General features: G+C 44.8%; 1 protein-coding gene across 1 annotated transcript in view; it reads right to left on the reverse strand.

Annotated features, from left to right (window-relative positions):
• The window catches only part of STAT1 (signal transducer and activator of transcription 1), a 47,953-nt gene extending 34,571 nt beyond the window's left edge, over positions 1–13,382 (reverse strand). Inside the window, exons 1-4 of the mRNA XM_062189361.1 lie at positions 13,249–13,382; positions 12,830–13,009; positions 3,494–3,622; positions 1,780–1,924 (exon numbers count right to left, since the gene is read on the reverse strand). Coding sequence (XP_062045345.1) covers positions 1,780–1,924; positions 3,494–3,621 — 273 coding nt within the window. The 5' untranslated portion in view covers position 3,622; positions 12,830–13,009; positions 13,249–13,382. The remainder of the gene's footprint in view (positions 1–1,779; positions 1,925–3,493; positions 3,623–12,829; positions 13,010–13,248) is intronic.
• Positions 13,383–13,507: the final 125 nt, after the last annotated feature.

Below are 13,507 nucleotides of genomic sequence, written 5' to 3' on the forward strand. Positions count from 1 at the left end.
ATAAATCTTAAAAAAAAAAAAAAAAACTGAACGGGAGCAATTTCTGTAAAGTTAATCTGATTTTCCCACTCATCAAATCACAGCTACATTCACAAAGGGGAAAAGCTTCCAGCTATCTAATATGAAAAATCTGGCTGTTCTGTCTGAAACAAGAAAATGATAGCTTTCCTCTCATTAAAAGAAAAGAAATGCCGGCCTTCTGGTGTAAGGAGCTAAGCCACTGCCTGCAACACCGGCATCCCATAAGGGTGCCAGTGAGTCCCAACTGCTCCACTTCTGATCCAGCTCCCTGCTAATGCACCTGGAAAGCAGTGGAAGATGTGGAAGATGGCTTAGGTCCTTGACCCTTGCACCCACGTGAGACCTAGATAAAGTTCTTGGCTCTTGACTTTGGCCTGGCCCAACCCTGGATGTTGTGGCCATTTGGGGAGTGATCCAGAAGATGAAAGATCTCCTGATCTTTTCCCCTCTATCTGTAACTCTGACTTTCAAATAAATAAAAAACAAATCTTTTTTTAAAAAAAGAAAAGAAATGGGGCCGGTATTGTGGCACAGCGGGTTAAGCTGCTGCCTACATTCCAGCATCCCATTTGGGCACCTGTTTGCATTCTGGCTGTCCACTTCTGATCCAGCTCCTTGCTAATGTGCCTGTGAAAGAAGCAGAAGGTGGCCCAAGTTCTTGGGCCCCTGCACTCACATGGGAGACCTGGAAGAAGTTCTTGGCTTCTGGCTTCAGCCAGGCTCAGCCCTGGCCGTTATGACCATTCGGACAGAGGATCTCTCTCTCTCTCTCTCTCTCTCTCTCTCTCTCTCTCAGCCCTGGCCGTTATGACCATTCTGATAGAGGATCTCTCTCTCTCTCTCTCTCTCTGTCTCATCTTCTCTCTCTGTAACTCTCTAAAAAAAAAAAAAAAAAAGATTCATTTATTTATTTGAAAGAGTTACACAGAGAGAAGAGAGGCAGAGAGAGAGAGAGAGAGAGAGAGAGAGAGAGAGGTCTTCCACCTGCTGACTCACTCCCCAATTTGCCTCAATGGCTGGAGCTGTGCCGATCTGAAGCTGGTAGCCAGGGGCTTCTTTTTGGTCTCTTCTGTGGGTGCAGGGGCCCAAGGACATGGGCCATCTTCTACTGCTTTCTCAGGCCATAGCAGAGAGCTGGATTGGAAGTGAAACAGCCAGGTCTCGAACCAGCGCCCATATGGGATGCCAGCGCTTTATTTTCTTTAAAAAGAAAATAAGACAGATGATGCACAAATAAATATGGTAGGTAGGCAAGGGGCATGTGGGGAGTTTGTTTCAAGAACCCCTAAAACTTCACAGCGTGTCCTCTCACGTCTGGATCTGCTTTTGGTTCTCTCTTCCAGAACAGGGCTACTCCACCAGAAGCAAGGCAAAGTGGAGTCCAGTTCCCAGAAGTCACACCTTTGTGAACTAAGTCCTCATCTGTACACCAAGGACTTAGCCTGAGCACTACTGCTCCTGGGAGCTTGCACGTGTTATTACAGCTCACTGCTCTGAGCACACCGCCCCTTTCTGTTGCCTTAACGCTCCAGTAAAGCAGGGGTAGCATCACGTTTCTCTCAGGACTGACACCTAACAGATGAACTATTTTAAGCCTGAAAATCCTTTATGTTTATAAAACAAACTGGTAGTTTGCTCAATGCTATGAAAACTGGGGCGTTTACTGACTGCTCTACACACCTCTGAGTGTGTGCTCATAGGTACTTGCTGAATGGGGAAAACATGGGAGACTGCAGCTCAAGAAAAACGGGGGCGTACCTGAAGGTTCCGCTTGCTTTTCCTTATGTTATGCTGCAACAGAAAATTGTTCTCCAGGGAGAAGCGACTGTACTGATCGTCCAGCTGCGAGAGGAGGTCATGGAAGAGGATGGTGGCAAACGAAACATCATTGGCGGCGTGCTCCCTGGGGATTTAAAATGTCCGTGTTTCATTCCAGATACTACTTAAGGCAGACAACACAAACACTGCTTTCCTTATGGCAATGACCGGAAAATGATTTTTTAGATTGCACTTTCTTCCTTGTAGCAGCACCTCATACAGTATTCCTACATATGCAATTAGTATGAAAAATTCTAGAACTTGAAGAGACTGGGCAGGAAACTGTTCATGGTGAACAGCTCCAAAGGGGAAAAAAACAAAACAAAACAGAATCTTCATTGTCTATGTCAAATACTTTGAGCATGTTTAAAACTTTTGCAGTCAGCAAATAGTACATTTTAAAGTAGAATACCTACCTCTCTTAAAACATATCTCCTTTTTCACTAGCCTTCTTGGTATTTCTAATTAATATTTACCAGAATTCAGACTTAATCATTTCTTTAAATTACTTTCCATAGCCTGGATCCTGAGTTGGAAAATAACTGATGTCAGAGTTTTCTAAATTGCCCAAAGCAGTTAGGAGTACCTATCACAATTAAATTTGACAAAAGTGCTTAATGGATAGCGTATTTAGTTTTGTAGAGACAAACCCCAGTTTTTAAACTTTCATGTGACAGATGGAATCTCTGGTCATTGATGAGATTTATGTTTGTGTAAATTTAGCTCCAACTCATTTAATAAACAAACACAATTTTAAAATTTATATATATATATATATATAAGTGATAAATAAAATTGTATATACTTGTAGTTATGGCGTACCAAGTAATATTTCAGTGTGTGCATTCATTGTGTAACGCTCACAATCAAGCATATCCATCTCCTCACACATTTATCACCTCTCCATGGCAAAACATTGAAAATCTTTTCTTCTAGGTTTTTTGTTATTAGAGCACACAGTACATTATCACCTATAATCATCCCATTATGCAACAGAACACCAGGATTTATGACTCCTATCTATCTGACACTTAGTATCTGTTGGCCAGTCTCTGGTAACCACCATCCTATTCTCAACTTCCATGAGATCAGTTTTAGATTATACATATGAGCAAGATCATGGTATTTGTGTCTGGATTCTTTCATTTAATATCACTGTCCCCTAGTTCCATCCGGGTTATTGTAAATGACAGACTTCATTCCTTTCTACGGCCGAACAGTATTCCATTGTGTTTAGACACATTTTCTTTATCCATCCTTCAGCTGAGAAGTTTCCACTATGGTGAGTTATGCTGCAATAAAACAGGAGACTGCAGGTATCTCTTCAGCAGACTAACTTCATTTTCAATTAGATATATATTCCTAGTAGTGGAATCATATTATGGTTCTGTTTTTGATTTTTGAGGAATCTCCATACTGTTTTCCATAATGGCTATGCGAATTTACATTCCCATGAATGTTGCAAGGATTCCCTTTCTCCACATCCCCATGAGCATTTGCTATCTTTGTCTTTTTGATCATAGCTATGGTAACTGGAGGGAGGCAGTATCCCACTGTGGCTTGGATCTGCATTTCCCTGATGATTAGGAACGTCTTGCACCAAGTACTTCTGGAGTGTAGACAGACGTGTTCCTGTCTAGTGAGTTCTCCTTACCAGTCCTGATTTTCTAGCCACTGGGCCAGGTATTGTCGAATTTCCATGGGAAAACTGTCATCATAGAGCTGGTGAACCTGCTCCAGGAATTTAGAGTCGAGCTGCTGAAGCTCATACCACTGAGACATCCTGCAGGAAGAGAGCAACGTGTCAGACGGAAGACTGCAGCTCCAGAGAAAGCCTTCTTTCTTCACGCTCTCGTAAACATCTTAACCCCCAGACACAATTTGTCTCTGAAATATATTATTTAAATGCCTATATTCTAAACCACGTTTTTTTTTTAATTGAGTTTGAGGATCAACATTTTCTTCTTCTCCAGGAAACACATCTGCTGATCTTTACTCAAATGTCAACATGCAGCTTGTTCTCTCCACCGTATTTAAATCACGACCACCTCCTGCCTAAGAAGCCACTCTCCACAGCATATACTGACCCACCAGATACTTTATTATTTTGATTATGGTCTGATTTTACCACATGAAGAAAAAGATTTTAGAGGGAGAAGACTTTGTCCCCTGTTTTATCTCCAGAACACACATACGAAGTACTCATAAATACACCTTTAAAATGAACCGGTGCAGGCATTTGGTACAACAGTTAAGACAGTCCTTGGGACACCCACATCCCACACCGGAGCGTCTGGATTGGAGCCCCAGCTTCCTACAAATGCGCGCCCTGGAAGGCAGCAGATGGTGACCCTGCCCCTCGTGCGGGAGACCTGCACTGTGTTTCTGGCTCCTGGTTTCAGCCAGGCCCAGCACTGACGGCTGCAGGCAATGGGGAGTGAATCAGTGGATAGGGGATCTTTTTCTATGTCTGAGTTTCAGATAAGCAAATTGTAAACAATATAAATAAGTCAATAGCTTGTAAGTAAAATAAACATTTAAAATGAATCTGCCTTTTTAGCAAACAAAAAATGCAACACTTTATTTAGTTTTGTTTTATGATCACTACAAAAGCTCTCCAAAAATCGTTCCCCAACAAATTACAGTACATGTGTGATTTACTCCAAGAACTTTGCACTCTCATTTTATGCTCCATGGTTCCAGTGTGTCCCCTGGGGTTTCCCGCGTGTTGGCAGCTTGGTGCTGAGCATGACGATGTTGGGGGACCATACAGAACTTAAAAGAAGTGGGGCCTAGTGTAAGGTGATTGGTCAGGGGTGCTTCCCTGAGAAGGAACTGATGCAATCCTCATGAGACTCTGGCTAGTTCCCCCAAGAGGATATAAAAATTAAATTAAATAAAAAAAAAAAACAAAACAAAACAACAAAACAGCAGAGCTTTTCCCTCTTCAGTGTCTCTGGTTTTTTGTCTTGCCATGTGATTGCACCCAGCTGCATGCACTCCCACCACAATGCGCCAAGCCAGGGGGCCCTCACTGGAGCTGGCACCACATTGTTTCGACTTACCAGCCTTCAAAACCATGAGTTAAATAAACCTCCTTTCTTTCTAAGTGACAGAGCCTTGATTATTTTATTATGGCAATAGAAAACTAACCAACACATATGGTAAAATTATTTTCATTACAACATCTTAGAAGTAATATATGTTCAGGCCGGTGCTGCGGCTCACTAGGCTAATCCTCCGCCTTGCGGCGCCGGCACACAGGGTTCTAGTCCCGGTCGGGGCGCCGGATTCTGTCCCGGTTGCCCCTCTTCCAGGCCAGCTCTCTGCTGTGGCCCGGGAATGCAGTGGAGGATGGCCCAAGTGCTTAGGCCCTGCACCCCATGGGAGACCAGGAGAAGCACCTGGCTCCTGGCTTCGGATCAGCGCGGTGCGCCGGCCGCAGAGGGTGAACCAACGGCAAAGGAAGACCTTTCTCTCTGTCTCTCTCTCTATCCACTCTGCCTGTCAAAAAAAAAAAGAAGTAATATACGTTCTCTGCCTACAGCAAACAATAAAGCTGGCACAAAGAAATTCTAAACCTAATAATTTCTGAAGGCTGAAACATTATCAAATGCAATTTGAAGGGACAAAGTCACACTTATTTCTCTGGATAACTGTTATGTCAATTTTACACTTCAATCTTAAAAAAGAAAAATTTCAACAAAAGCTTGATTAAGGAAGTCCTAAATCCATTAGGACAATGAACAGCCTCACACGACCATTATATAATTTAGGATTTATAGCAGCCTTTGGCTAGCAACATTCAGAGTGGACACCAGTGAACCTTGTCCTGCCAGCCCCTGCAGTGAACCTTGTCCTGCCAGCCCCTGGGGGAAGGAGTGCACAGTTTCAAGAAAGGCATGGATCAGTGTGGATGCACCCATGTCACTGAGTGTGCTAACGCCAGGCCTTGTCTACCCCACAAGTGTCTGACGACAGAGCTACTCACCTCACAAATACCAGCAGAAAGGGACCCGGGCCCACCCCATTTGCACACCTGCTGTGGCAATTTGATTTTTTGCTCCAGATGTATTTTACCTGAGCAGAAGTCTCCACACCTGAGGCTTACTCCCTGCCTGCTAGGTGTCTACCAAGGATATCCCTAAAGCAAATATGTGGGCCTGGCCCTCGGTAGAGGCTGCAACCTCTTACTAGCCAAGTGAACCCAGGCAGCTTATTCCCTATCAACATGCTGGTTCTTGAGGCTGGATGAGCTTGTACACCCACCACACCTGGCACAGAGCAGGGACAGCAATAAATTCACATGAACAAACCCAGGCTCGATCTTCTCGTGCCCTCAAAACCTGTTACCAAAGCAGAGTGGCATAACCATCCTCCAATGACCCGGCCCAACCCCAAATTTAGGGCTGACACTTTCTTCTCTAGTCCCAAGATCTGCTGCCACCATGTTCCCAATCCAAGCCTATGCTGCACATGGATTTGGACCACATCTGTCTCCTGTGCAAAAATGATAGATCTGGGGAATATGCCGGAGAGCGGCAAGATGGCGGAATAGGCAGGGAGCACACTATTAGTCCAGGGGGAGAGAAAGTTTAATATAAGTGGAGATACTGCAGGGTCAAGGAAGAGTAGGGGATGAAACAGCAGAGGAAACTCTTCCGGAACTAGTGATTCACAGTGGACCTGCGTGGAGAGCGTGGGAGCCCAAGTCCGGGACACCAGCGGCAGACTCAACACACCAGCGCTGGAACGCGAGGTGAGCCGAACCTCAATAGCCCGAGATACCAGCGGGCAAGCGGAAAGAGGAGGCTAGAGGGAATGAGGCTTGAAACTCCGTGGGGAAAAGTTCACCAGGCTAACTAGAAGAGAGAGAGGGAAAAAATAAAAAAAGTGACCGATACGGACACAAGTTTCTCTCTCTCTGCTCACCTCTCAAGGCAAGCAAGACAGAGCAGGCGCCATTTTGGACATACGTCATAAGCAGGGCGACCTCAGGTCTGCACCAGCCCTGAGCCTAGCAGAAAAACCTGACTCTGGGGGGAGGGGTGAAATAACAGGAGATTAGCATCTAACTTGGCAACCCAGTGGGAGACTGCAGGAGAATTGGAGCCCACACTGAGGGCAGCAGAGATTCCCTGTGTGGTCCTTGGGAAAGAGCTTCTGATCTCTGGCTCCTGTGGGTATATCATTTGCCTGCTAACTACCTCCAATTACGTTCAGCTGTGCGCAATTACTTCCCTTTTAAATCAAAAAAAGAAAGAGAGATTTACCACACCTAACCTGGGAGTGTCATCTTTGACACACCCTCAACCCTGAGGAACCAAACACAGCTCTCAGTCCACACTCATCTCAAGCCTCTAAGGCTCCACTGAAAGCAGACAGTCCACTTAATATAGAGCCATAGTGTAACAAGAAAAAACACCACAGTGAAGAAACCAAATATCTCCAACATGCCAAACAACAAACGCAAAAACCAAGCTAACAAGAACAAGGAAGACACTATGACGCCCCGAAATGAAAAAGACACCCCAATTCAAGATTATGAAGATGATGAGATAGAAGAAATGCAAGAAGTGGATCTCAAAAAATTGATAAGAACATTAAGAAGTTCTCAAAAACAAATTCTTGAACTACAGAAATCCTTCATGGACAAGATAGAAAATCTCTCTCGTGAAAGTGAAATATTAAGGAGGAATCAAAATGAAATGAAACAACTAGTAGAACAGGAAACTCTGATAGTGACGAGAAATCATAATGAAATGAAGAATTCAATAGATCAAATGACAAACACATTAGAGAGCCTTAAAAACAGAATGGGCGAAGCAGAAGAGAGAATATCAGACTTAGAAGACAGAGAACAGGAAAGGAAACAGGCAAACCAAAGAAAAGTTGAAGAAATTAGAAATCTAAAAAATATTGTCGGGAATCTACAGGATACTATTAAAAAACCCAACATTCGGGTTCTAGGAGTTCCTGAAGGCATGAAGAGGGAGAAAGGATTAGAAGGCATTTTCAGTGAGATACTAGCAGAAAATTTCCCAGGTTTGGAGAAGGACAGAGGCATCTTAGTACAGGAAGCTTATAGAACCCCTAATAAACATGACCAAAAGAGATCCTCACCACGACATGTTGTAATCAAACTCACCACAGTGAAACATAAAGAAAAGATCCTAAAAGGTGCAAGAGAGAAACGTCAGATTACTCTTAGAGGATCTCCAATTAGACTCACAGCAGACTTCTCATCAGAAACCCTACAAGCTAGAAGGGAATGGCGAGACATAGCCCAGGTACTAAGAGAGAAAAACTGCCAGCCCAGAATATTATATCCTGCCAAGCTCTCATTTGTGAATGAAGGTGAAATTAAGACTTTTCATAGCAAACAGAAACGGAAAGAATTTGTTGCCACTCATCCTGCCCTGCAAAAGATGCTTACAGATGTGTTACACACAGAAACACAGAAACATGGTCACCAATATGAAAGAAGGTAAAGGAAGGAAACCTCACAGCAAAAGATCACAGGAAGCTCAATTTCTCTTTGACATAGAATTAAACTCTGATGCTCTGTTAAAGCAATGTGTTAAAGTAATCTATTATGTTCTCTTGATGTCTGTTAAATTCTAATTGTTCAAAAACAGCTGAATTTTTATTAAGAGCTATGGGTTATTTAAATATGTGCTTTTTTCAAAAATTTGAATAATCACCTTGTAACAATGATCAAATTTGGTCTATGTTATGTCATGATTTTAAGGAATCTTATTTCAACCAGATATTTTGGATTTTGAGCCTTCTTGGCATTCTTGACAGGCATTCAAAAAATCAAAGTTTCAAACAATCTGGTCTCTAAAATTTCCAGTAAATCCTGGACTTTGGTTTTTCCAGTTTGGGCCCAACTGAAAAAATGGAAGGACCTATGTCTCTCATCTTATAGAGACACCAACTAATCAGTCTATTTGGAGTATATTAGAAGGACTGTCAAGATGTGATGTGGTACCAGACTTTAAGTTTCTATAATGGAAAATGCTATTAATACAAATGTTTGAGAATTAAAAAGTCTAATGATCTTGTGTTACTAGACATGGTAGTTATCTTAATGAGAAAGCCCCAGAGGCCTAAAGGGTTAAATACTTGTAAAATCCTACAGGTGCTTTCAAAAATACTGTGAAGTAAGCAAGTGCCTCTTGTTGGTTGATGAGTTTATAATTTTAAACATGGCGACTTAAAGTCTTTTGTCATCCACAGTTATATATGATGTGCTGCTCATAAAACTAAAGCGTTGTTGGTTCTGTGTTTAGCTGTCCTCCTATAGGTTCCTATGGACTTTTTCCAGCCACTTTTATTGTATTCAGTACTTTGGGATGGCTCTGTAAACAGATGAAGCCAATAATGTATTAACAGTACCAACTGAGAGAAAGTATGGTTAACTGAGGTTACTAAAAACAAAAAGCAATTCAAATCAATTGGCAATCTACAAAAAGAGTTAAAGATTTTAAAAGCTATTATTAAAATTGCTATATTGGTCTATTATGCTATATTATATGTGTGTACATATTGTATGTCCACATGGGGAAATTTTATTAAGAGTTTTATTTTAAATGGCTTATAGATAAGATTGTCCATAAATTTAAGCTGCTAAAATCAATCAAAGATACATTTTAATTTGTGGGACCTGAATCTGTGTATCATATGTTTTAGACTTGTTGGTAGAAAGAAAATAAAAACATTTTAGATGGTTGTGCTTAAGTTTACTAGTTAAACAAACTACACCATGTTAGATATTAAAGAGGTGTTTTCAAATACATGATTCTTAAAATTTATAGAAGGCATTGGACCCTCTGGTAAATGTTTTCTTAAGTTGTTATCTAATGGTTGGAACGGTTTGCTAAGTATTCATGTGATATTGCTATTGTCAGCAAGCGATCTAGGACTTGCTCCCTCATTTCTCTATTCTAAGCCCAACTTGTTCTTTCATTTCTCTATTCTCTTCAAGGTAGGGAACTAATTCTATTATGAAGGAATCTGTAGGATGCACAATTTAATCTTTAGACCTTATAAAAGAGATGGCTAACACGTTTCTGCAATAGCATAGCCAAAATAAGAACTTAAATAATAATCTCATAGCTAGATTCACTTCGCCATCAGCGAAGTATACAGTAAGTAGAAAAAACCTCCCTTTCAGACCAAAGGGAAAGAAAGTTTTAAAGTGAGAATATAATTTTCCTCATGGGCATTGTCTACCTTAGAAAAACTACTACAGAACATGCCTGTGACTATAGACTTGTAGTTCAGGCCACCGAAGATTAGAGATGGGACACGGGCACTCCCTTGACTTGCATCCTCTGGTCTGCTTTAACACAAACCAGGAGGAAAAGAAAGCTAGGCAGCAGAAGCAATGGGTGGCAGGCCTATTAATGGCTGATCTGTACAGTGATCTGCCCTCAAGGAGACCCAACAGGCCAGTCCACTGCAGTGGCTTTCAATGTGGTAAGCCTGGGCTTCAGCAGAAGTCAGCTTGTGAAGAGCCCTGGCAGCTCTGCCAAGAGTTGAATCACTGGAAATGGACCTGGCCTGGAGTCGAAGGATGCCCAGGTCAGAGCCACAGATCTTATTGGCTCTAAGCTGAAAAGCCCTTCATTCAGCCCAACTTCCAAAGTGACCACTGCAGCTGAGGGTATGGTCAAGTAGGGTCAGCAACATTGCAGGCAGAACTGTAAATTTCTTGTTAGAGATGCCCCCTGCCTTTACCTGGCCAGCTCTCCTCCCAGGCCAGCCAAGTAATGAAAGTCAACAGAGTGCCTTCCCCTAGGAGGTTCACACCTCCCTTAGGATATACCCCACGAGAAGAGATAGATAGGTCTGGGCCTCTGAATTTACAAGGCCTAAAGCCCACCAGATTATTATCAAGCCCCTTCTATCAGGTTCTATTTGCCTCTCAATCAGAAAAATTACTTGTAGCTCAGACAGCACCTTTCTTAGCTCCTCTAATAATGACTCTGTCCTTTGTTCTAGGCCCTGTCTAGTGCACTTGGGCCTCATTCCTTTGTAATCATAACCTCTACTCTACCACCAATGGCTCTACTCCCAACCTGTGTGTACTGATGGTCCTCTTCCCCACTTAATGCTGTATAATTGTTCAAACCTGGTAAATGCCACTTTTAGGATCATTGGTTACTATCCTCACTCTGTCTTTTATGACCTTGTCTAAATATGATCAGAGTCGGCAAACTTGGAAGGCTTCCATAGCCTTGGCAACTCATGACAACAGCCTAGGATGGTTACTGGCGCCATAAACTAGAGTGTCAATTTGTTGGGTCAACAACAGGAGCCACTGTGCACTTGCTCCTCATGTGGGATCTCTGTCCTTAATGTGCTGTACATTGTGATTTGATGCTATAACTAGTACTCAAACAGTATGTTTCACTTTGTGTTTCTATGTGGGTGCAAACTGTTGAAATCTTTATACTAAATTGATCTTCTGTATATAAAGAGAATTGAAAATGAATCTTGATGCAAATGGAAGGGGAGAGGGAGCGGGAGAGGGGAGGGTTGCGGGTGGGAGGGAAGTTATGGGAGGGGGAAGCCATTGTAATCCATAAGCTGTACACTGGAAATTTATATTCATTAAATAAAAGTTAAAAAAAAAATGATAGATCTGGGATGCAGCAGGTTGAGCTGCTGCCTGCGACACTGGCATCCCATAAGGATTCTGGTTTGAGCCCCGGCTAATGCACCTGGGAAATCAGCAGAGGAGGCCCAAGTGTCTGCCATCCACACAAGAGACCCAGATGGAGGTCTAGGCTCCAGCCTTGGCCAGGGCCATTTCAACCATTAGGGAATGAATCCGTGATGGAAGATGTCTCTGCCTCTCTCCCTCTGTAACTCTGCCTTTCAAATAAAGAAATCAATCTTTTCTTTATTTGAAGGAGTTACACAGAGAGGGAGAGGGAGAGGGAGAGGGAGAGAGGGAGGGAGAAAGGGAGGGAGAGAAAGAGAGAGAGAGAGAGAGGTTTCCATCCTCTGGTTCACTCCCCAGTTGGCTGTGACGGCCAGAGCTGCACCGATCCGAAGCCAGGAGCTTCCTCTGGGTCTCCCACGCCGGTGCAGGGGCCCAAGGACTTGGGCCATCTTCTACTGCTTTCCCAGGCCCTAGCAGAGAGCTGGATCGGAAGTGGAGCAGCCGGGTCTCGAACCAGCGCCCATATGGGATGCCAGCGCTTCAGGCCAGGGCGTTACCCCGCTGCGCCACAGCGCTGGCCCCATAGAAATCAATTTTAAAATCCCGCCAAAATCCACTACATTTGGCCATTCCTAGGCTGACTTCCACCCAAGCCCAAACCATCCATCAACAAAGCAATGCAAATTATTTCCTGCTTCAGTCCACTGCCACTCCCGCTTGCAAGGAGCCTTCCCACAAATTTCTCTCTCTCCATTGTACCAGGTCTCAAGGCTGGGTCCAAATACTGAGACTCACCCAGCAACAAGTGAGCCTCCTTTGACCTCAGCCACGTTGCCTTCTGCAGCTCCAGGAGAGCTCTAGGAGACCATGAGGTAAGCTCCAGCGCTCTGCGAAGGGGTGCGGGGCCATTTGTCTTTTAACATTCTCTGGACCTCGGACAGGGACCCCCATAGAGGATGCGCTCAATTAACAGTCTGCTGAATTGCGATCCTGTGTATTGCGGATGGCATTAGAAAGGTAAAGGCAAACTTTTTCCTGATCCCACAAGTTTGCATGCAGCATCCTCTTTAAATAGCGGTTCGCTGCACACTAGGGTGCCCTGGAGGCTTACTTGTGCCCCATGAAAAGCAATGCCCTCTCTCATCTACACAAACATGTCTACAGCACTGGCAATGAAACTTCTACATACCCACCCGAGGGTTGCGGGGTCTAAGTACCGCTTTAATACGGGGAAGATACTAAGCTCCTCCGGGCTGCAACACTCATACAGAGAGCCCAGAGCCGCGGACTCAACATTAGCTGCTGTGAACCGACCTGTCACTCCGTGTTCCAGCCAGGGGACGAAGACTCAGCCAAAGCCGCAGCGACACACACCCGCGAGGTGCCAAGATTGTGCGGTCTCGCGTGCCCCGGCCGGCAGCGTCGATGCCACACGGCTCGCGGGAAGCCCAACTTCCTGCACAGAGTCGACGGCAGTGTCTGCGAGGAAAGGAGCTGCAAGGAGGAAATCGAAGGTGACCGGGAAGGTGCAGGGTCTCCGGGCGCACCTGCACTGCCCGCGCAACGCCTGGCAGGGGGCGCCGAGCCGGGCAGCGTCAACACGGGCAACAGGTGGCTCTGCTCGCATGAGGAGGGCACTGGGGACTCGGCCACAGATGAGCCAAACAGCCCATCCTCGCCCCGAGGGTCCCAGTCCCGGCGTGTCCTTTCCCCGGCACCTCACGCCCACTCACCCACTCCACGCGCAGGATCCGGCCGGGGTGAGCGGAGGCAAGGCGAAGCGGCCCCGCGCCGGGCGCGCCGGTTAGCCTGCGCTCCAAGTGGGGTGTGTGCCGCGAGCACTTCCGCCTGCGCCCAGGGCGCTCTACAGACCCTACCCGGGAAAACGAAAGTATCCTGTGCGAGAAAAGGCCGCGCCGGGCGCCGGCCTCCTTCCGCCCGCGCCAATCAGCGCGCGACCGCTGCGCTCCGCCAATCGCACGCGGCTGTTCC

Source organism: Lepus europaeus, chromosome 1 (genome assembly GCF_033115175.1).
Source record: "Lepus europaeus isolate LE1 chromosome 1, mLepTim1.pri, whole genome shotgun sequence".
NCBI lineage: Eukaryota > Metazoa > Chordata > Mammalia > Lagomorpha > Leporidae > Lepus > Lepus europaeus.